Source organism: Scomber japonicus, chromosome 11 (genome assembly GCF_027409825.1).
Source record: "Scomber japonicus isolate fScoJap1 chromosome 11, fScoJap1.pri, whole genome shotgun sequence".
NCBI lineage: Eukaryota > Metazoa > Chordata > Actinopteri > Scombriformes > Scombridae > Scomber > Scomber japonicus.
This window is the reverse complement of record NC_070588.1, coordinates 8,664,243-8,688,130: the sequence shown is the minus strand read 5'-3', so window position 1 is coordinate 8,688,130 and position 23,888 is coordinate 8,664,243. Positions and strand designations below refer to the sequence as shown.

The window sequence follows — 23,888 nt, the reverse complement described above, 5'->3', positions numbered from 1 at the left end:
AAAAAGGAGTCGGTCACTGAATTATACATTGCCGTGTACTAAAAACAACGTGTGGTGTCAGCTGGTGGAAATTATGACATACTCAAGAGTAAATGATAAGTTTCCTCATAAACAGACACTGACAGAGTGTATTTTTGAGCCATACATGAGCCGGCTAAGGCAACCATGATATCACCAAATCCCCTATTGGGCACTGATGTTCTGCCATCACCTGTGGTGCATTACACATCAGTACACCCAAAGAAATGACAGCATCAATCAGTCAACTCTTGGTGAGTGTATTTCTGAAGGCTCTGAGTAGGAAGGCGACAGAGTCAGCACTGGTATTAACACCAGAAACACCTACTAACACCAAGAAACAAGAGAAACCTCAACCAATATGATAGCAAGTCAAATCTAGGTATGTTTTCTCTTATCTTCTTTATTTCTATAATAGTTTACTCAAATGATCTACACACAGCAATATATTTTCTGGATGGCTGTTATAATGTAATTATAATGTCTAATGATACACTTAGGCCTCTGACCTCAGCCAGAGTACAGAAACTATTACTGCTCTTGCGAAACACCCCTCAAAAAATGCATTATTTCATCTACACTTCATAATTTACACTGAGAAAACCTGCTCTTTCATGTTTAGGATGGCTAATGTACAATATTTCATGGACTGCTGAATATTAATTTGATTTATGGCAGAGAATAGAAACAAAATAACATGATGTCACGTGAGATTATTTCTCAAAATCAACTAATAATCATGGCTTAAGGCTTAAGGCCAATTTAGCCTTCAAAACAAGACAAAACCATGTGATATGAACGTTGAAGGGAAAAGTCGCAGCAGTGTAAACTGGTCCATCTCAGCTTAACTCAAGTCAGCTGGTGGCATCGCCTGTGAGTCAGCTCGTCAAGTCGCCAGTGGCTGGTTGTACAACGTAGGCAAAGGCACATGATCTGTTTCAACAACCAATCAGCTAGTAGCATATACAGCTGGTCAAAATGAAAGAAAAGAGAGGATCATGTGTTTTTATGTTTTCCCCATTTCATCAATGTTAGTAGCTCACTATGACTGTAGCAAGTAGCTCACTATGACTATGCTCATTCATATTTTGAGATGCTACAAATAATCAAGCCACAAAACAGCCTGAAAAGCCAGCAGTTACAATGGAAATACAGGGAGTCGTTGCTATGGAAACAATTTAGTCTCATTTAGTCGCTTTGGTGTAAAAATGGCAGGATTGAGAACATTGCAAACTGACTCACTGAAAGTTTCAACTTGTCTTGTTGTGAATCTTTGGTCTAAACTGGCCTTTAATCAATCATAATAAGATTCACTCAGGCTGCAGTGTAATCATGGTGCTCAAGATTTATGTCCGTTCACGTTTTAATTAAAGCCACTCATTTAGGTGACGGATGGAAAACCATTTGCTGTGTGGATCCCAACAGTCACAACAAGACCGAAAACCACACAAAGTCTTACCGAAATGGTTGAGCGTAGCTGGTTTAAGAAGTTCCAGAGGCTGCTCCTTGCTGTTCAAGCCACCTGTCAGAGCAAAAGAAAAGACGGCTTAAATATTGTCTTCAATATGGCATCAAATCAAAGCTGCTCAGTAGACTGAAACTACCAACATCTGTCACAACAGCTCCCAGAAAGGGAAAGAAAAATGGACAGTGATATGGAAAAACTAAGAGAATGGGGAGGAGTGGGAAATGAGAGGAAACAAGGACATGGAAAGGACCAGAGCAGAGCAATATGAGTAATATGATAACTGTTCAACAAAAAAGGGAGACACGAAGGTGAGTGAGAGAGAAAGCCAACGGTGGAGCAGTCAAATTTGTTTTTGAGTGTTGAATGGGCTCATCGTTGCTCCTTGTGGCTGTTAAGGAGGAAAAACACCCACTATGACTGCGGTTCTCACCAACCATCAAGTACCAGTGGGTGTTTTCTGCCCTCCGGCCTCAGGTGTAAATAATGAGCCCACAGCAGATGGGCAACCAGAATGAGGCAGCAAACGAAAACTTACTTGGACAAGTGGCACAAAGTGAGATTTTTGCTTTTCCAGAAGCAATTTTTCAGTTAAGAGAAAAGATCACGAGAAATAACTGCTATCTTAACCTGCACTGCTTTCCTGAAGTTAATATGGGAACCATTCATAGCTGCCCCCATGCAGTGATGTGATGTCCCAGATGGGACTCTGACTGATGTAATTTCCCTCCAGTCTCTCTGCTTTTCTATCTAATTTCTTTTTATGATTCATTAAGCTCTGGGGCGAGCACACATTCTTCACTGAAGTTGAAACATTTTGAACTCACAAGCCTTAATTTGTACCACTTTCCTCTAATCTAATTTCTTTCCATTGGTTTTTATTTGCCATCACACCACCTCTAAAATTTCCCTCACATTCTGTCTTAACATAGTCAGGTTTATTTACTTTGGTTTCTATTGTCAGTAAGTACTTGTCTGTTCTTCCATCATATTAATCCAGACAACCGCAGAAGAAATTCTAAATTAATCTGGTTGAGAAATTCACTTTAGTCCTAAAGTAGTATTATTTCCTGTGCAGGAGCCCAGTCCTACACGTGCTTGCATGGCTTTTATAAACACAGGCCCGAGTGCCCGTTACAGATAATATTAAAACATAGAAACAGCAACAGACAGGGGCTTAAATTCCAAAAGGATCTACTCATAAGTATCCTGTTTGAAAATACACTCAGGCACATTTCCTGTTCTTACAAAATCCTACTTCTCTACACAAATTTCTGCCACCATCAACGCATTTAAAGGTCTGCCATAAATCTGCACATTTTTATAAAGAGCCTTCAGTAAAGTGCATAATCAAAATTTGTTCCACTTTGTTTCAAAGAAGCCTACGGCATATTGAACACAATTTGTTTTATTGACTTGCCTTGACTGAAGCTCTAAAGAGAACATAAACCTGCTCCCATTCAGCTAGTATCACATAGAAATGTCCTCTGAATCAGTACAGAAAATGATGTCGTACTGTATTCATGGCCGCACATGACCTGGGTTTGGCGCTTGTTCAAGACATACAGTGTTATTAAGAAAATACCAGGACAGTGACACATTTATGTTCTGAAATTAAACGAAACAATGAAACTGAAACAGTGCTGACTTTCAGCTTCCATTTAGGGAATTCATACACATTTCGTCAAAAGGGTGAGGACTGTAGCCCTTTATATACACAGTTGCCCAATTTTAGAAGCAGAAATTCCCGTGCTGTTCACCCAGTGGAACCCACATAAACCTCATGTTAAATGTATATTTTCCTTTAAATATAGTTTCAAAGACATTTCATTTCAAATACACCAGTAAAAAGTTTGGACACACTTTCTCATTGAAATGAATGGGAAGATGTGTCCACACTTTTGACTGGCACTGTACAATGTAGTAGAGTGGATACAATGCACTTAAAAACATTGTATTGTACATACAGAACAGACAAAGATTACCCAGTTGGACTGAACTGTAAGCAGCTCGCTAACATTCATTTCAGAGCGTTTCCCAGGATACCATCATGGAGAAATTGTGGCTTTTGGGTGACACTGCCAGGCAGCAGGCAGGCTTTTGCTTATGAATCACTGTTCTCATGACCTATGGTGTTGAATTCAAGCCCTTTTATTGAAGGAGTCTCTTTGCCCATTACACAAACTTGCTGCCATATTGCTGCTCCAACCTACAAGCAGCTAGACTGAAATTATGTAATTATTCAGCCTACATCAGTTTACCTTTAAGATTGGCAGCTGGTGCGGATGGTGGGGTCAGTAATCTTGCAATTATCAAAACTTTCGTAAAGAGGACTTTCTTTGAATGACATATTCCAAACTTTGCCTGTACTAGGTGGGTGTCAGCACTAACAGGCTGGATTCACATCATAAATACTAGAAAAATACAAGCAAAGACAAACAAATATTGTGTTAAGTCTAAAGCCAGAAAACAGAAACAAAGACAGTTACATATTTTAAACTGGAAAACTTTGAAGAGTATGCATGGCTGCATCTGTCTCATGCAACCATCAGAAATCTCCATCACCATCGTCCTCTTGGAAACAGACTTGAGGAAAGAAAGTGTGGAGCGAAGGAAAAAGTGAGAGGAGACCATGTGCTGTGTCACACATGAACGAGCAGCAGCACATGACATACCCACAAATACTACGATATTGTTTTTCTGGGTTGCTAGGCGCTATTTTCAGCCTAAGCAGACTGCTCCATGATTAATACATGATGGAAGGAGGGGCTGAATTAAATATTCATATCTTACACACAAACACACCAAATGCATATTCTTGAATTTCATATTCAAGGCAAAGACTGATTCCTTTGTTTCTTTGACAAAAGTGGATGCTAACACAAAACTGTGCCAGAAAACCAGAAAGAAACCAAACAAACAAACATAAGAGAAGTTCTGTATTGTTTTAGTGTCATAAGGATGCTGGATACAGTATGTGTGTGCATGACAGTAGGGTGGCAGTGGCAGATGGCAGAAAGACGACACCAGAGCTTGATGGACGAAAGACAGGCAGATAAATCACTCACACTCTCTCTCACACACACACACACACACACAAAGGAAGAGTTGAAAGAGTAACTGAATATTTTGCATCTTCCCGCTGTTGCACTTAATAATGGTTATCATGTTATTATCTCATTTTGCTCATTGGCTCATTTAAAACCCATCACTAGCAGACACAAAAAACTGACTTATGCATGTGACTCTGTATGCATGTGTGTATGTGTGTCCATGTAGACACAGACTGTAGACTGTGCATATATGTGTATATTTATCTGTGTTTGTATAGGTCAAATGACAGCAGCAGATTATGACCTCTGACGCCTGCAGAGGAAGACAGGTCAAGGGCTTTCCGCTATAACACACAGTGATGGGAAGCCGTCTCCATGGAAACCACAACAAACAAATGTGCAAAGATAGAGAGAGAAAGACACATACACATACACCTAAGTAGTCTGTATAGTTTATAATGTTACTAAGGCTTGCTGCACTGTGCTTATAACAGAGCTTTAGTGCTGGCAAGCAGCTGCGTACAATACAAGAAGCACTGTTCACATACTGACAACAAGAAGGCAGATGAATGCCAAATTATGTCAACAGCTGGAGATGAGAATTTTATACATGATGTAAACATGGCAATAACATGCATTGTGTTTTATTTCTGAAGACGAGCACAATAAGCTCTCCAACAAACACAGGGTTCACACTCTATGGTTTCACATAGGTTACAAATACCTGGTTAAAAGCAAGTATAAAAGCAGAAATACAAAATGCTGATGCTGAAACTAAATTTGATCACTTATTTGAAAGACTAAAAAGTTAATTGCTAACAATTTTAATCCTGTCAGTCAAACATCAAGGTCTTCCAGGTTTTCAAATGTGAGGATTTTCTGATTTCCTCTGTTTTATATGTTTATTTGAAACAAACAAAACAGGAAAACTTTACCTTGAGCTCTAAGAAAGCCGGAAGATCATTTTTCACAACATAGTCACTTCATCAGAAAAATGATTAACACGCTTATAACGAATCATCAGTGACCATAATTACTCACTTAAACTTTCCAACTCTGTTACTTTCCAAAGAATAGTGCAAAAGAAATCTTTGTTCAAAATTGGTTTATCAATGGGTTACATCTGGACAGCTATACTGGGGACGGTGTGTAATCCTCTAGCTAACAGCTGGTCTAATTTCCCCTGCCTTGCTCATGATTTACTGCCGTCCAGGGCCAGCCATAACGGATGGAGCACATGTGTGTATGACCCACTCTGGCATAGACACTGTGTGTGTAACCACGCATTTGCCTGCAAAGCACTCTTGTCCCTCCTAAACAAGGTAGGCCCACTTATCCACACTGTCCAAACTACGTCAATGTTGAGTACGTCACAGAGTTTTATTGAATAGTTGTCCTCTTGACAGTACGACTATTATCTGCAGTTACAGCGGTACCAACAGATAAAGTTCAAGAGAGATGAGACAGAGAGGTCCACTAGCTCTTATGGCTCATTCTGTGGTCCAAGCTTTGGCTCTGCTCAGTGTTGCAGGCCGCTTCAATGGAAAGAAGGGCACTTGAAATGGCACAGAGTTTTAATTGGAAATCTAACCATTACAAAGGTAATTATTTTATAGTGCAATCTAAACATATTCTGCCACTGGTTTGCTGCTTTTTTGTGTTAATAAGGGATACAGTGATTTTTGTATAACCAATTTTAACTATTTAGCACCAAACGTTGTTGTGCATTATTATGTGTAGAAATATGTTATTATGTAAGTAAGTTGTGCCCTGCAGGGTGTTATTTGCTGTGTGGAGATGTGTATAGTACTGCTACTATGAGGACACTGTTACTCTGAGAGTCATGTGGTCTCAGGCTATTGATGGATACTGTAATGTGCTGACTTATGTGACCTGTGCCATATGCATGGCCCTCAGCAACAGCACAGTCTATCCCTACTGGAACATGTAGGAATATACAGATGGCCAGTAGGAAATCATATATGCTTAAAAAAAGTACATTCATGCCCCCAAGCCCAGACAGGAAAGTGATTTTACATGTGTCATATCCCATTTGTAAAAGCCTAGATATGTCGACAGACTTCCTTGTGGACAGACATACGTGATCACCACATGGAAAAGGAAGAGATGGAGTGCCAAGTTACCGATACCTGGCAAGAGGACAAGTTGGCTCAGAGGTTTGCAGGAAGCAGGCGTGCCTGCTTCACTGGATACACACCCGGTGTACAGTGGTGAGGAGAACCCTTCAATGATACAGGAAACCATACGCAGAGAACACACACCCATGAGCATTCATAACAACACAGTTGACCACAAACACAGTGCAAATGTATTCGCAAGCACACACACCTTTACTCCCGACAGACCGCAAAGGTGTCAAGTCACCTTGTTCCAAGCCACCTTTACCTCCACCTGACTGCCAATCACCACAAAACTGTGCCAGCCATGGCAACCTGTCTAGTTCACTACAACTCAGTCTGGTGTATTCTGAGCCCTCAATATCTGCCACCCTCCACTCTGCCAACTATGCCATCCTGTCTGCTGAGGCTCCACCAAAATTGCCCTTCTGCTACAACCAAACTCTGAGCCAGTCTGAGTGTGCGCCAGCTACGCCAACCTGTCACCGCCACTCTAAACCACAAGATAACCTGCTGTGCAGCCAAAATATGAGATCCATTCCAAAGTGAGATATCCATCATGTGATTGAAAAACTAAATTAACCACTTTTACAGGTTAATATGATTTTACTACATTGCTGTCAAAAATATGACATTCTCTTGCTTCATGGCAGTTTTCTTGAGATTTAACTTTTATCTAATCTAGAATTTTAAAATGATTTATTTATGTGATGCTAGTTAGTCACAAGCACCAACATCTCATTTGATCATGAGCATGTTAAGAAGTTGCCAAAACTGGCTAAGGAGTTAATACATGCGTCCTTGAACCTTCCAACATCATTAGCCAGTGCCAGACAGTAAAATATGTGCAGCAAACTGCCAAATCTCCACATTTAAAGTCAACAGTCTAACTTGGGTAGGTCAGCCTTGGTTCGACATAACCTCCATTGCCATAGTTGGTAGCATGTAGCTGTTGACTGTAACAATCAAATCACCTCTACGGTTTGGTGCACATTCCTCTATGTGTGTTCACGAGGACATTACTGCAACTCCAGCCAATTAAATACCACAGTGGTGAGTCTCATGCAGCTTTAAACATATTCACAAACCTTTTATACCAATGCTCTGAAGCTGAAGTCAAAACATGGTGTGGTAAGTGCCAGTGGGTTTATGCAAAAGACCATAATTACCACCATTCAAATATTCACTTGGACTCATTTGTCAACAAAACACACAGTTCTTCCAAAAGGTGAGCAATTATAGCAAACAAACCTTATGTTTTATCTACATTTAAATAATTACACTTACAGCCAGTGACAGCAAAGTACTAGGGCCAAACTACTCTCCACAATCACACCACTGTATATAGGCCTATGTCACATAAAGATGTAGAATTTCAGTTTTTTCTTATGAATGAAATTAGCAAACAGCACACTCCATAATTTCTTCTATTTATAGCCATTCATTTGTCTGAGTCATTGCGCAGGAATAAATCCCTCCATACTGTAACTTCTCACCGCTGCCTTGCTAAAAACCACTTGTTGGTGTTGCGGCCATGTTTACCAACTTCTAAACACTTCCTCTGGGTATTTTAAACTTACAAGATAAACCACAGCCTTTAACTTTGTTTATGCTACTGAAGCTTTTTAGGCCAGTGTGTCTGTGTACATGTTGTTTACCAGTGTGTGCTGTGCTATGTTTGCGTATGAATATGAATGCATATGAAGACACAGATTTGCTTGTGTGGATCCAGTATATTGACATTTATATACACAATATTATCATCATAGACAATCAACAAGGCCTCGACTATAAATAGAAATCTTTTAAACATATAGCAGACAACATTTATTTGTCACAATGTTCAATTTTCTGAATCTAAAACAATTAATTAAGAATAGAAATAATTAAGGACATAAAGCCAGTAGTTCAATAAACCAATCTAACAGTACAGCCCAAACGTCCAAGACTGTCCAAAGTAACCAAGCAAGAAGAAAAAAAAAAAACAATATCATGAACTGATGTAAAAACACACAAAAAATATTGTTATATTTGTTGTCATTAGGTAAACATGATCATTTATCACTGTATAGATTTTAGGTCATATGGTCCAGCCCTACAATCCATCACTCTCACACACACAGTAACTGTTCAGAAAGGGTGACCATGTGGTCTGGCAGCAGGCAGGCAACGCGAAGTGAGTCCATAGGGAGACAGGAGATCCCCATGATACTTAAGACAAAGATGTGTGTCTGTCTGTCTGTGTGTGTGTGCGTGCGTGTGTGTGAGAAAGAGAGAGTGTGTGAGTGTCATTTTACTGCCAAAAGGCCTGAAAGTACACTAAAAGGGACCAAGACATCTGTAGGGGAGTGGACGGGTCACTGGGCAGAGAGAAGGGCCTGTCTGTAAGAGCATTACACATGTGGACATCACATGGTGGGATTCTGTTTAGTGGTTACACAATAGGTCACAAATATCGTAATACACACGTACGCATGTCTACAATGTACGCTTCATCATTACCAAGGAAAACTAAAAGATCCAAAAACACATCTGTATTGTTTCCGGCTGATTTTACATGGCTATTCCACCGAATTCCAGGCCATTCATCCAAGATAACCAAATGCTGTCATGCAAATAGAAACTTTTAATCATACGTAACCACTGTCAAATCACAATTGGTCAAGTCCTGTAAGATTCCTGGGAAGAATAAATCATCAAGGTTTCCAAACCAATATCTCAAACAGATGTGTAAATATACAACTTAAGACATATAGTGAGAAATAGAAACTGGACATAACAAGCAAACCTGTTAACTGCTGGAGTTAATTACCTGTTCTGTGTCTCAGTCTATTTCAAAAGAACTGTGTTCATTGTGTGTGTCAATACCCGGAATATGGGTGTGATTCCCGGCATGCACGGTCATGTTGGATGGTGGTAAGTGTGTTTTGCAGCCATCAGCGTCAAGGAGCAGTGTGTGTGTGTGTGTGTGTGTGTGTGTGTGTGTGTGTGTGTGTGTGTGTGTGTGTGTATGTGATTGGTTTGTCTATCTTTGTAGGCTGTTTACATTGTACATTTATACATTTATGTGTGTATAGGGAAAAAGAAGAAAGCTAAATTGTGTCCATGTGTGTGTTGCTTCTTTGAAGGTACGTGTCTTTACTCCAGAAGTGTTACTTTTTACGAGCGCTCGGGGTCAGGTCTGCAAACTCTGCTGAGTGTTATAAATTCTATTTTAATGTTGTGTTCAAATTTTCTCCCTGTGTTATTCGCGTGACTTTCACCACTGGTCCGTTTGTGTCTAGTCGTCCAAACAGCCAAAATACCAACAGTGCATTAGCTGAAATCTAGATATCAACAGAAGAAAATGTCTGTGAAAATGTTTGTGTATTTGTGTTCAGTTCAGCCTCTGACTGAACTCATCAGATGCTCTGGCCCTTTTTTGTTATTTTCCTCCAGTCTCGCCTGTGGATACACTCAATTTTTTTTTTTGCTCAGGTTGAAACATTTTCCACTCGCACATATGCCTCAAAAATTTAGATTTTAGATTGGTTTCCTACACGTCACGCCAATAGGGGGATGGAAGAACACCAAAATAAGTAAACAGACGCTCCATCACGACATATCATTTCTCTATAATGTTGTTATGGTTTATGCAGCCACAGAGCAACATTAGCATTTACTGCGTCTATTGCCACCTGGAAATTATAAGTCCAACAGACAAACAGTTCTTTTTACCCTGAGAAAAAGATCTTGGTGATATTGTAGCTGAGTAGGTGTACAATGTATTCGTCAGAGCTTTTTTCTCAGAAACCACTGTGTATAACAGCTTATGAGAGCAGCTCTCAACCATAACAAAACAATGAATTTAAAAGAGGCTAAAAAGCTCAGTACAGCCTCAGGGTTTTGTGATGATTCTCCTTAATTGAGGCCCTACAGGCAACCTCTTTTACAGAGTGATTGTGTTAAATGAAAATGTTGATTAATGCAAGTTTAGCCTTCTGTGCCCTGAAAACAGATGCCAATATGAACTGACTTTATCCTCACAATGTTTCAGAGAAAATTCAGTTTAAATGAAGTATGTGGAATTTCCAAAAATATCTTTCAAGTAAGAACTATCTTTAAGTCAAGTACAGTTTCAATTCACATTGGAGAAGAAGTGAAAGTAAATGGACTTGCCAATAAGAACAAGCTTGATTACTGACATGTAATGCCTGCACACCTACATGATACATAAGAGGACATGGTCAACTTCACAAGTCTAACAAATCTATCTGATACTGTGGTCAACTTTTGTCAGAAAAGCAATCGCAATAAAGAAACTGTTATGTTGTACAAATCAATATTTCCCCTGTGAGGAAAATCAAACACTTGTCCAATAATTGCTGGTTGCCTGCAGTGAGACAGACTTGAGAGAAACTGCACAGAAAAAAGAAAGTCAGAAAGATTTGAGAAGGATTTAAATATAGAAAAACAGTAACGCAACCTGAGACACAGTGGAGGAAAATTAACCCTGACATTAATTCAGTAAGTAAGAGTGGCCGACCAGTAGGGCTTGTCCCAGTGTACCACAGCCTCAGGTGCTGCTGGCAGGAGAGCAGCGTTATTGGGTGGGGTCAGGGACAGGGCACACACTTCACACTTCCAAGAATAGTGTGTGTGTTGTGACCGGTGAAGAGGCACAACCCAAATAAATGTTACCAGTACTGCAGGGCCTTGAGGCTGCTCCTCCTGTTATAGATCCTGCGCTGACAGGTTGGAGGCCCATCATTTTATGACAGAAACATTCTGGTTTGCTTTTTCAATAAAAATGTTGCCCATCCAGTACATGGCATTACAGGAAGTGTAGTCATGCAGAGGTGCAGACAAAAGCCTATCCTGATTCACATTGGTGCTGAAGCAGAGTGTCTCTGCGTGAAGGAAAGAAGTGCTAGTTCAACAGCTGCCAACTCTATTTTGTTTCTAACATCTGTCTTCCCATCCACCAGAAAGTGTTAGATCAGTAACTGTCCCCGACTAATAAAATGCATCCAGAGGGAGGAAGAAAAGGAGCCAAAGGCATTCCTCCAGTCGATATGGGAGCCTCCACAAATCCTCCGGTTCCCTCCTGTCTCCATTCTCAGCACAAATCCTCCCTCCGTGTGCGTGTGTGTGTGTGTGTGTGTGTGTGTGTGTGTGTGTGTGTGTGTGTGTGTGTGTGTGTGTGAAACCCTCTCACAGCTCACCCTCACACTCCTTTCTCCTAAATCAACTCTCTCCACACTCATCTCAGCCAATCCCCCCCTTCCACTAAAGCACTATATCTCTGAAGAAGACTGATTTTAGAGACACCCTGTTCCACTTTTAGCTTGGCTCTGTCACTATCTTGAAAAGATTTGGAATTTTAATGAAGGCTAGGGTCACCACTCTTATCCGTACTGAAATACAGAATAACTATTAGATGGACTGCAATAAAATTTTATCCTGGAGAGGATGACTAACTGGTGATCTTCTGAATTTGTATCTAGCGCCATCAGCAGGTCAACATATTCACAAAACCAGTGAGGCATATCAACATCTACTTAATGGATTGGCACAATATTTGGTACTAATACTCACCCTCTGGTGGCATCATTACATTACGTCTGGTTTTGACCAAAATGTCTCCATAACTATTAGAATGATTGTCACAATTTGTTTCAGATGTTTATGTCTCGAGTTTGTTTATTGACCAAATACCTGCACAACTACAACATCAAGAAGGTGAGTTTTACCTAATATGAGACTGTCAAAGAGCAGACACCAGGAAGAGGAGAAAGAAAAGAGATGAGCTCTTTTTTGGAGACTGTGATGGAACTTAACGTGGCTCTCAGTGAGTAGGGGGTCATCGGGCCAGGATCCTACCACCTAGTCGACTGAGTCTACGCTGCGGTAGATGTGTGCGAAGTGACTGCAAGGCAACTCAAGCTCATCAGGGTTCAGGTAAGTCTTGGTTCCTTTCACTGGTTCCTGACACTGGCATCCAAGGCATTCTGTGTATGTTGTGGCTTGTTTGTAGCTGGTTCTACTGTAACTGTGCCACAACACCACCAACATATGATAAACTACATGTTCTGCCCCCAGTAATCAGTTTCAGTTGAACATACAGTTGATAGTGTCAACATCTACTGGCAATGATCTGCAGTTGAGTTTTTTTTAATGATCAGCTTACTACTAACCAAGCAGGCCAATCTACTATCTGACTTCCTGTTGTATTTTCCTCTTGTGGATTTGTTTTTCATGTTGACTCTCTGTGTCTTCCTGGTATGAACGATGTGACTCCTTTGACAGCTAGTCTACACTTTGTGAATCCAGTTTCCTTTTTTACTGTCCTGACACATTTTTACAATAACTGTGGCCTAACTCTTGTTTATAGTATCTTTTTTCTGATTTGTATTCACCATCAATGTATTTGTTGTATAATCAGTATAATCAGTCCTTCCTGGAAATTGCTATTTTGCGATCACAATAATAGAGCTTGCAATTTTCTCAAATTACCAAAACTCTTCCACATGAAATTGCCAAATCAACAGACTGCTTGTGATTTGGACCACTTTTGGATTTCATGTTGTGGTAACACTTTCAGTCAAGATTCAGGTGTGCAGTCAGTCAGGTGGAAGATGGGAATATTTCACTGAACTGTGGTTTCATACATGAGTTGAACAAACCTTTATAGGTGTAAGAGATTGTACATTGCTTTTGACTTAACTTGCACTATGGCTTTGATTGGATTCAGTCAGAAGAATCCATGTTGATGCATTATTCAGACAGCAGAGATGGATATAATGATCTGAAATATAAAATGGGGCACTTTGGATTTGAAACCATTTTTGTTATGTAAATGGATTTAAATACATTATTGACTGCTTTTATTGAGTGATAATGTTGAAATGAAAGTTTATTTAATAAAGGCTTAAAAATGGAACTCAATTATAGTATTTTCTTTGAGCCCATGGTTCTCATTATCAGAATATAAATGTAGAAATCAGCACTGAGGTATAATTGTTTCTGTGATATGCAGCATGCTTTTTAATTAAAGGAAGTGATTAGTGAGTTAGTTTTGTTTCAAATTGCATTAGTTTCCTTGGCTTGTAATTTGTCCCAATTCCCCGAATTCTACTGCAGAAAGAGCACATACAACATTTCAGATTGTATTCCAATTTTTGAGAAAAGGCACCATTAATTGCAGATGCAAAAATGATTGAAAAAATCTGGAGGGACCATTGAATATTGTTTTCATAGTTTCGCAATTGCTCCGAGTAAAAACCTCAAACGAAGTCTGCTGTCTTCACCTTTTATTGGAAGAAGCAGTGTGATAAGCAATCACACAAATATTTTTTAAGGTAAAAAGATCAAGAAAACAATAAAGAGTAAAGTCTTAGTTGAGGTCAGCTTCAAACTGTTGTGAAAACAGTCAAGAACTGCTTGCACATTCTTGAAAGGCGGAATAACAGGTGCAGCACCAAGACCGGTGGGTCAGCAGAAATAATCCAAACATATCAGCCTTACAGCACGCAAGAAAAAAAAAACCCTGCAGAAGTGGGCGTAGGTGTCAAATTGTCAAATCATCTAGTGCAAAGCAGTTTTGTAAGTCAGAGTGGACAAGAAGGGAGGAAAGCACAGAGGAGGAGAAATATAGTGGTTTGAAGAGGAGGAGGAGGAGGAAATTGGAACTTGAGAGGAAGAGGAAAAATAAGCAGGTAATAAATAGGATGTGAAATAATAGGGCTGGCTAAAGTGGAAGAACAGAGAGAATTAGTGCAGCACTGAAAGGTAGCAGGAATTATAAAACAAAGAGGCACCTTTTAAAAGATGAATATGAACCGGAACATTTTTTGTACAATAAGCCAGTGCATTCCCAGTAATTAGGAAGGAATTTCTTACATGTGGCTCTCTCTGACGTCAATCCTGTACCTTCCCAGAGTTTGCTTTCTCTTCCCCGCACTGTGAATGTTTAGCGTTAGGCTACTTTTGGCAAAGCTCCTGGACTTAGGTGCTTGGAGAGGTTTAGGGGGGAGGGTGGGGTTTTTTTTTACTTTGCTTGTTTAAAAAGCAAGCTAGGATGAGCATGGTAACCTCAGTTCAAGTATTTGGCTCTCCTGTATTTCTGCACTGTGATGTTGATTTTTGTGCACTTTGACGACATCTTAACTGACAAATTCTCTATTGGACTGAAGCAGTAGAAATGATCTAACAAAATATACACCGGATGAAGATATAAACTGATTTGTAGCTCAGGTGTGAGAGGTTATCAGTGTCTAGACAAAAGGGTTAACTCCTTATTTTTCAGTGGTAAAGTTTCACATTTTGACCTGGTCATAGCAAAGAAATCAGTTTATCTTTGAGATAGAAAAACAAGTGCTCACTGAGTGCTGCGTGATACAGAAATCATCTGACACAGGTCATATTAAGTGCTCACTGCCTTTAATAAAAGCTTATAGAAAGCAACAATCCTCTTGCAGCCCTCTGTAAATCACTCTGTCAGGTCCTGTACAAACAATGTCTGGCATACATTTATTTCTGTCTGGTTTGTGAGAAGAAGAAAAATCTCCTGACTTGCTTTAAATTACTTCTCCTTTATGTGCCACTCCTTTCTTGCTCCACTATTTAAGTTCATTGAATGAAATACATAGAAAGAATGAAGTGTTACCATATGAAGAAAAAGAACAGTATAGAACACGAAGCCAAATCTGGACTGCTGTCAACCTGTTTTATGTGTATGACTCACATATGCCGATGAATCAAAACATTGTTCTTTCTCAGAATCCGACAGCTGGAGGAATATAATAATTAAAAACAAGAGTATAAAAACAAACTGAAAAAAAAAAAAACTCGTCCATAAAAATATGCGTGTGCTAAACTAGTATATCTGCACTATATGAAATAATCCCTAATGGCCTGATGTCCTTAAATACAAGTGAACTCTGGGCCATACATCCAGTTGATGACAGACCTTTGACAGCAATAAGCTAAAACAGTCTCTCAGTGACAGCAGTCATCTGCTTTGTGCTATGATCTGAGTGACTGCTGAAACTGAGACAATAGCTCAAGTGCAATCAATCTGGAAACAGAGTGGTGTGTGAGTGTATGTGTGTGTGTGTGTGTATGTGTGTGGTTTAGGCTTGCGTTGACCAGCACGTCACATAAACCAGACTAGGGGATTATCTATAATAATACTGACTCACTAGGGGTTTAGCGAGAGTTTACCATGGCATTACCGAGCAATCTGATGCTGAGTGGATTGCGTTGTCATTATGATTATTATTATTATTATTATCCATCATTGTGTGCTCTGTGTTTTATACTGTATGTTTCTTTTAGCAAGTGTCCCATGTACACAAACACAGGATCCTTTCTAACACTGAGTTGCATGCCTGGGCGTAAAAAAAGACACAAAGCGAATAATTTATCAATTTTCCACTTGAATAGTGCTCCGATGTCATGAATCATCTGGGAGGTGTCACAGATTACAGCTGGTTAAAATGCTTAAAATCATATTCAGATATAATTGCACCCGTGTGACTTTCTGTTGTCAGTTCAATTGGCTTAATGAAAACATACCAAATATAACGTTTGACCAACTCGGCAGTAATGAGCACAACAACCATTTGATTAGGTTCAGGAAAAGATCATGGTTTGAGCTAATGTTACTACTAGCTAAAGTTAGGCCACCTTCGTCGTCATGGCTACAATAACAACCACAGGGTAAAGATTAAGGGGCAATCGTAGTAACACTTTTTTAAATATTGTCACGACTCATAATTAGGGTTAGACAGCAGTTTTCTGTGGTTATACTATCCATCCACTGCCCCCCTCCATCCACTGCCCCCCCCCCCCCCCCCCCCTCAAATGACAAAAACTGTCAACTTTTTTTATTCTATGCCATCTGTACTGTGAGATGAGCATCTGTTACTGAAACACAGCTATATGTCACTTATGGGCAACTGACATTATGACCCCATTGTGTCGTTTTTCTTGGCAGGAAAGTCTCAAATATATATTATAATTAATCATTTAACAAATTCTGTCACTTTGTTACACATGTTGAATATTTTTCATACTCGGAAAAATAGCAGTAAGTTCTTCACTGATAAGCAGAATGTACTTATTCATCCTCTCTCTACCAAATGTGTCTGGGAAAATGCCAACTGTGGGGATACTTGCTTTGGGCTTAGTTTATTTGTTCTCCCCCCCTCTCTAAGTGCCTGCTGCAGGTTTGCTTGAGCTCCTTGGTTGAGCCTTGCCAGTGGATTCATAGTTCCCATACCATCTGATGTCAACAAACTTCTTCAGCAGCACTAATCCACTCCCGAAACTCCCCGAGATCAGTCAGCAGCAGCAGCAGCAGCACCCGTCTGAAGGACAGCCAAGTTTCACAGAGGTGTGGTATAAAAACTCAAGGCATCACCTCATTAAAAGTTGTTTTAGCAGCTAACAGAGCGTACTATCCATCAGTTCTGCAGAGTTAAACTAAACAATAGGAAGCAAAAACTGCCAAAGCATGAAAAGTAATGAAAATATTAAATATATTATTTGTCACATAAGGACTAACAAACAAGAGCAAAACTGAGCAAACCTGTTAATACAAGCAGGTGCGAGTTTATAAAAAAAAATGTCATGGCTATTTTGGGTCTGTGCCTGTATCTATGGCAACAAGATTAACTTTTGAGTGCTTTAGTATAATATTTTGTAATACTTTAGAATTAGCTGAAACATATTTTTCACCCAGCTTTTATTTATCCATACACACACTAGATATTGTGTGAAGTCTAGTCATTTATTGAGACAAAGTTCAAGTTGTACAAAGCATCATCATTTTTCTATACATGCTACAGTATAAAGGGGAAATGTCAAGTTAAGAGCTAAAATAGTGAAAAGCAATGCTGGTGCCTTTCAGCAGGAACAGTAACGACTTAAAATTAGTAATAAAACTAATTAAATACTGGAAAAAAATACATATACTTTAACATTTGTATGAAAATATTTAAACTTGTGAAGGTGTAATTATCAACAGACAGATGATCCACAGCTAAGGGATCTAGTTATATTTGAAGGGACACCCTGCTTACACACACAATCCTTTACTGTCTAATTTTGGTGGATGCTTTCTCCGTTTAGACAACTTGACAAGAAAAACCTTCAAGGTCAGTCTGTCAACTCCTCTCCACTTGTAAGCAGTCCATTAGCAAGCTCATCTTTCCTTAAACTGCTGGATATCTGGGAAGGCAGCGCCGGGGAGGGCTGGGCTGAGATGACAGAACTGCCAACATGGGCCTCTGACAAGGCAGAGCACTGCCATTACTTTCATGTGAGAGGATGGGTTAATTATAAGATTTGGTTTCTAATATGGAGCCTTTCAGAGGAAGTGCAGAGCTTATAACCGGTAATTAGACATAAATCGTTTGACTGAAGCAAATGTAGGGAGGTGGATGTGGGGGTGGGGTTGAGTAAGATCACACTTTGTCTGTGTTAAGGGGAGAATATAGCATCTCTGAAAAAAAAACACTAACTTTGAGTTTTCAAGGTCTGTTTAACAGCACAGTCATTGTAGGGTGGGGCAGTAAGACCTGGTGCATTTCATATATACTGTATATACAACAATGATTTATTGTAGATTAATCTGTTGATTATTTTCTTGAATAACCGATTAGTCGTCATGGTCTTTCAAATGTCAATAAAAACCTAACATTTCACCAACAGTCTCCAACTCAAAAATATTCAGTTTACTATCACTGAAGACTTACGAAACCAGAACATATTCACATTGAAGATGCTGACATGATTATTAAAATAGACTGACTGAAATATTGACTTGTCAATTGATCGTTGCAGTTCTACAGGTAAAACTATACAGTTTCTCAGTGGTATTCTGGGCTGTGTGAACATTCATACATATGATTTGTTGACATCAAATATGATCATATGGCATTAATGTTTTACACATATGAAGAGTTTTGATTAGTAATTCATAGCAGTGTAAAAGAGTTCATGAGTTTAATATTTATGCAATTACGTGGGAGTTTACCCAATGCCCTGCAGTATAATATATACATGTACATTTCCTAACAAGATCCAAAGATGTGATGTAACATCTTAACAACAACCTGATGCCATGAGATTTAGTACAGACACCTATGGTGCCCAAAGGATGAATCCTAATGACATTTCCCCGAACGCCACAATGAGATTGACATTTGTGGTGTTGAGTGATGTGTTTCAAAAACAACTTGGTAGATTGCCATGTCATTAGGTACAGACATGCAGGTGTCCCTCAGGCTGAATTTATAATACTCTGATTATCCATTTTCATCCAGCTCTATCATTGAGGGAAAGTTTTACAATTATGCAATACATTTCACATCACTTACTGTAACAGTTGCTCATTAGCAACTATTAGCATGCTAACATGCTAAGCTGAGATGGTGAGCACTGTAAACATCACACCTGGTAAACATCATGTTGAGAGCATGTCAGCAGTGTTGGGCAGTAGTAATATAATATTTACTTGAATTACTCAGTAACAAGTAGTGTAAGGGATTAAAATTTGAAATTCAGTGATTACATTACAGTTACTAATCCCAGCAATGTTCAGTTATTTGGAGGTTGGCATGCTCGCTGTCTGAGGATTAATGGAGGGCTGATATGAGTATGGTGTCTGCTGTCAGCTGACAGACTGCAGTGGATGAGGAAAAATGTGATTTGCTATAATTCCAGCAAGTGTGTCCTTAACTGACTTTCTAACACCACGGATACATCTACATTCAGGAATCATTGGCGATACTTTATTTCAGAGTTGGAGGCTGTTTGAATGGTGCAGCTGAGGTCAGGACTTCTGGAGTGCTGTGTGCAATCGCTGAGGCTACGCTAATGTTAGCTATTGGATGATCAGTAATTATTCCAAACTGCTGCCTGCTTGTTAAACCACAAACAACTCACTGTCTATTTATACATGACTGTGGTAACGGCAAAAGACGCAGCATGTGGGTGTGGAGGATTTTTTGAGTTGTTTCAAAGACCTATGTGTAAGATTTAGTGGCATCTAGCGGTAAACTTACAGTGGCCACAAACTTGCAAAAAGTAACGGAAGTCCTGTCTGGAGCAAGTGTTTGGTTTGTCTGTTCTGGGCTACTGTAGACACATGGCAGTGCAACATGGTGGCCTCTGTAGAAGGGGGCTCGCTCTATATGTAGGTATTAAGGGCTTATTATAAGCTAATGAAAAACACAACTATTCTTATTTTAATGGGATTACACACTTATTAAAACAGCCTTATATTCCTTTTCTGCCATGTTGCCTTTTAAGGCAGCTTTGACAATGCTGACAGCTGATTAACAGAAGTGATGAGTAATGATAACATGTTTAGACGTTTCTTGTTATTAACTAATCTATGACAATACTTGACGTGATATGCAGTGAGTTTTATTACTGCTTGCTGTGCACTTCAGCTGATATGAAAATTACAATCCATTAAAGAGCACTACGCAACATTTTGCCAAATCAATGAAGTCCAATCTTGTTGACTGCTGCCTATCTCTATCAATGTGTCACTAATACTAATTATAAAGTTGGTCTAATAGGGTCACTCCTGACAAGAAATGCAGTTTAACTCTATAAAGAAAAAGCGATCTAATTGGTTGTCTCCAGTGTTTTATAAAGTGTTCAAATGGCCTTATGAAACATCAGCGTGAATGCTACAGAACAGCCGAGCTTGCTGCAGATTTTAAGTGGCTGAGATGACAGTAAGATGACACACAGGCGATGAAATGTCAGCTTGTGAGTCATACTAATGAAGCAGCGACTGAATAAAGGTAGAATAACCCTGGTGGAACAATCTCACACTAACTAATGTTTCGACGGTATGACTAAACACGCTACAATTATGGTCTTTGACTGGAAGATTTTGAACTGCCATTTCATGAAGTGTCATGACAGCTTTACAATTTACATGAAAAGGGAATAATGAAAGGGCCTGTGCCTGTGCTTGCCCTGGACAACTATACAGGGAGTTCAGTATATCTTCATATGTTGACAGATGCACACTGACCCCCCCCGACCACACACACACACATACACATACACACACACACTCATTCACTCACTATGACTGGCTCTGTCCCTACACAGATTTTTCTCCCTCTAATTACAATTAAAATAGTCACGCTTGTTTTCATGCAGCATAAGCACACTATAGCAGAGCTGAGAATGGCTTGCTTGTTTATTGTGGTCATGTTGACAAAAGGGCCTTCAATAACGTGGGCCTATGTCCAGCCTGACCTTTGCCAGTGAAGATAGAAGCTTGTCTCTTTCTCTGGCCTGGAGTATTAGCAGATTGGTTCCACAGAAGAGCTACAAGGCTCATAAACAAGAATACCTAATGTATCTTAGCTCCAACATACTGCAGACGTAGAAGTATAGCTAAATATATCATGTTAAACTGACCCAGCACTAAAGTAGTGTTTTTACAAATCCACTCAACCCCAGCGGCATGATGGCAACTTACCTGCTGATAGAAGTGTGACTACTGCAGTAATGGTTTCTATTTACTATGTTTTATTAAGCAAATATGTCAAGTCAGGTCTTATTTATATAGGCCAATATCAAAAAATACAAACTTGTCACGGGGGGCTTTACAATCTGTACAACATACAACAAGTGTGACGCCTCTGTGCGATCTTGATTCTGTATTTGATCACATGGCCGTGTGTGTAAAAAGTGTGACAATCAAGAGGTGTCGACTTATCCATTGACAATCATGGCACTCTAAACATCAACAGTCAATTTCCTGTGAAATTTCACAGCTTGTGATCAGCTTTCAAGCTTTCCCTTGTTGCCTGTGCCAGTAACAAAACAATAAATCTATAATGATCTCCACAGGGAAACTTTCAGAGTACTTGCCTCAACCACAGTGATAGTAATTCCACTGAATGAAAGTTCACTATCAAAAACAGCAACAACACTGTGTATTAACAACACATTAAAATGACATTACATAGACTGGGTGATTACATCATTCAAGCACTGTAATCTAGGACTGCTTTTAGATCACCATCAACCTTATTACAGGGTCTTTACTTAATTGGGTAATGCAACAGGCTGCCTTGATCCTCTGTGAGCATAATACCGAGGTCATAATATGGCCAGGCAAACCCAGGATAACATGGTGCACGCCGGGGAGCTTAAAGTGATTGTCCAGGCTTCTGAACATGGAGTCATTCGAGTCATTTTTATAAAAAGATTTCTTGCACACTGACGAAAAGGGACCAACTTAAGATGGTCCTTTGACTGAAAAAGTCACTTTCATCATTTTTTTTTCACTGTCATCTTTTGCACATGAAATAAAATGATTATTTTGCCTCTTAAAGAGCCTTATTGACTTTTATATAAGTGTGCATGCAATCTTTTTATGAAATGGAATTGTTGATTATGCCCACACACACCTGGATTGAAAAGGGCAAACGTGGTTACTACTCTTGAAGTAATTTAAAAACATGAAATCAGGACCAACTTACACCTGAACGCCAGCTGTAACTCAAGTATGATGTTATAAAATACCTCCTATGATTAAAAAAAAAAAAAAAAAAAACACCATCACAAACCAAAAAATCTTTCCTCAGATGGGGTTTGCTTGTGTTTTGGCACGAGGCTAGTGTGCGTTTCGAGTAAACAAAGGGGTCAGGGGCCCCATTAGATAAGTGCTTACAACAAAATGTCCTGTGTTCTCTAAATGAATGTGTGAATACATGTGCGAGAGAGGAAAACTCTGGAGGGGGTGGGCAACTTGTGTCTATTAATAGTATCTAGAAATAGAGCATAAATCACTCTTTTTCCCTTGTATTACCTTGAGCTTCATCTATATAAGTATTGCCTTTTATCATTGTTGATTTCTGAGTAGCTGTGCTATTTTAACATTATTGAGGTGCATCACGGACATTAAAACAGAAAATACATACAATTTCAATGCAATCAAGAAATAAAGACAGATAAAACACAATGAATAGAACTTATATGAATAAATAAATGTATTAAAAACTCTAATTAAAAGCCACACATCATAAGAATGAGTTGTTAAAAGTTTTAAAAGAGGACACTGAGGTTTGCTTGTCTGATTCTCAGTCGAAGGTAACCTACTAAATGCCCTCCAACCCTCTGTCTCCAGTCTTGCCCTGGGGACCGAGAGCAACAGCTGGTCTGCAGATCTGAGTGTATGAGGAGGGGTGTAAGGGGAGAAGGTCGATAATGTAAGACGGGGCAAGGTTTTAAAAACAAGCAATTAAATTTTAAAGTCAATACTGAACACAATGGGTAACCAATGCCATGAGGCAAGAATTGGGGAATTGAACTCATATTTTCAAGTTCATGTAAGAACCCCTAACTGCAGTGTTTTGTACAAGGTGGTTGATGGATTTCTGGGGCAGTCCAGCAAATAATGAGTTACATTAATCTAGATAGCTGAAGACACATGCATGAATGACAGTTTGTGCATCACTGAATTTAAGAAAAGGCATTATTCCTGATTTGACAGATAGATGATTTGGTGATATTGCAAAAAAGTTCAGGTCCGAAAGATTACTCCCGTATTTCTGGTCTCACGAGTACGCTGCAAATCCTGGAAAACTAAAGTCTGGCTTACATAATCCCTGTGTGCTTTGGTTCAAAACACCATCACTTCAGTTTTGTTATTGTTCTGCATTAGGAAATTACTGGACCTTATGTCTGCAAAACAGGTTGGGAGTGAGGTAACTGAAGTCTGATGAATTTATGGACAAATAGATTTGTGTTGCATTAAAATGGAAAGGAATATTTGATTCATGGATAACTTGACTGAGTGTTAACATGTAGATAATGAATAGGAAAGGGCCATGAACAGTTCTTTGAGGAACCCCGCAGATGATATTTGCATATACTGTAACTAAAAGAGACACTTCCAACTGATAGAGAAGGTTCTGTCACTGTCAGATAAGACTTACACCAGTCTAGAGCACGCCTACTAAGTTTTCTAGTCCATCAATTAATATGCCATCATTGACAACACCAAAGCAGTGCAACATTTGGCATCGGTATCCATCATGATGCCATTAAGATTAACTGGACTCAAAGTTTTCAAAGAGTGAGTAGTCATTCATAAATGATATAAGCTGAGAATATCTGACTATCTCCAGTACTTTGGTAAGAAAGAGTGATTTTGATTTGGGTCAAAAATGATTAAGACAGACATTA

General features: G+C 39.3%; 1 protein-coding gene across 1 annotated transcript in view; it reads right to left on the bottom strand.

Moving 5' to 3' along the window:
- hdac4 (histone deacetylase 4) overlaps positions 1–23,888 on the bottom strand; it is a 128,531-nt gene that overhangs the window by 81,198 nt on the left and 23,445 nt on the right. Inside the window, exon 3 of the mRNA XM_053328170.1 lies at positions 1,478–1,540. Within this exon, the coding sequence (XP_053184145.1) occupies positions 1,478–1,540 (63 nt within the window). The remainder of the gene's footprint in view (positions 1–1,477; positions 1,541–23,888) is intronic.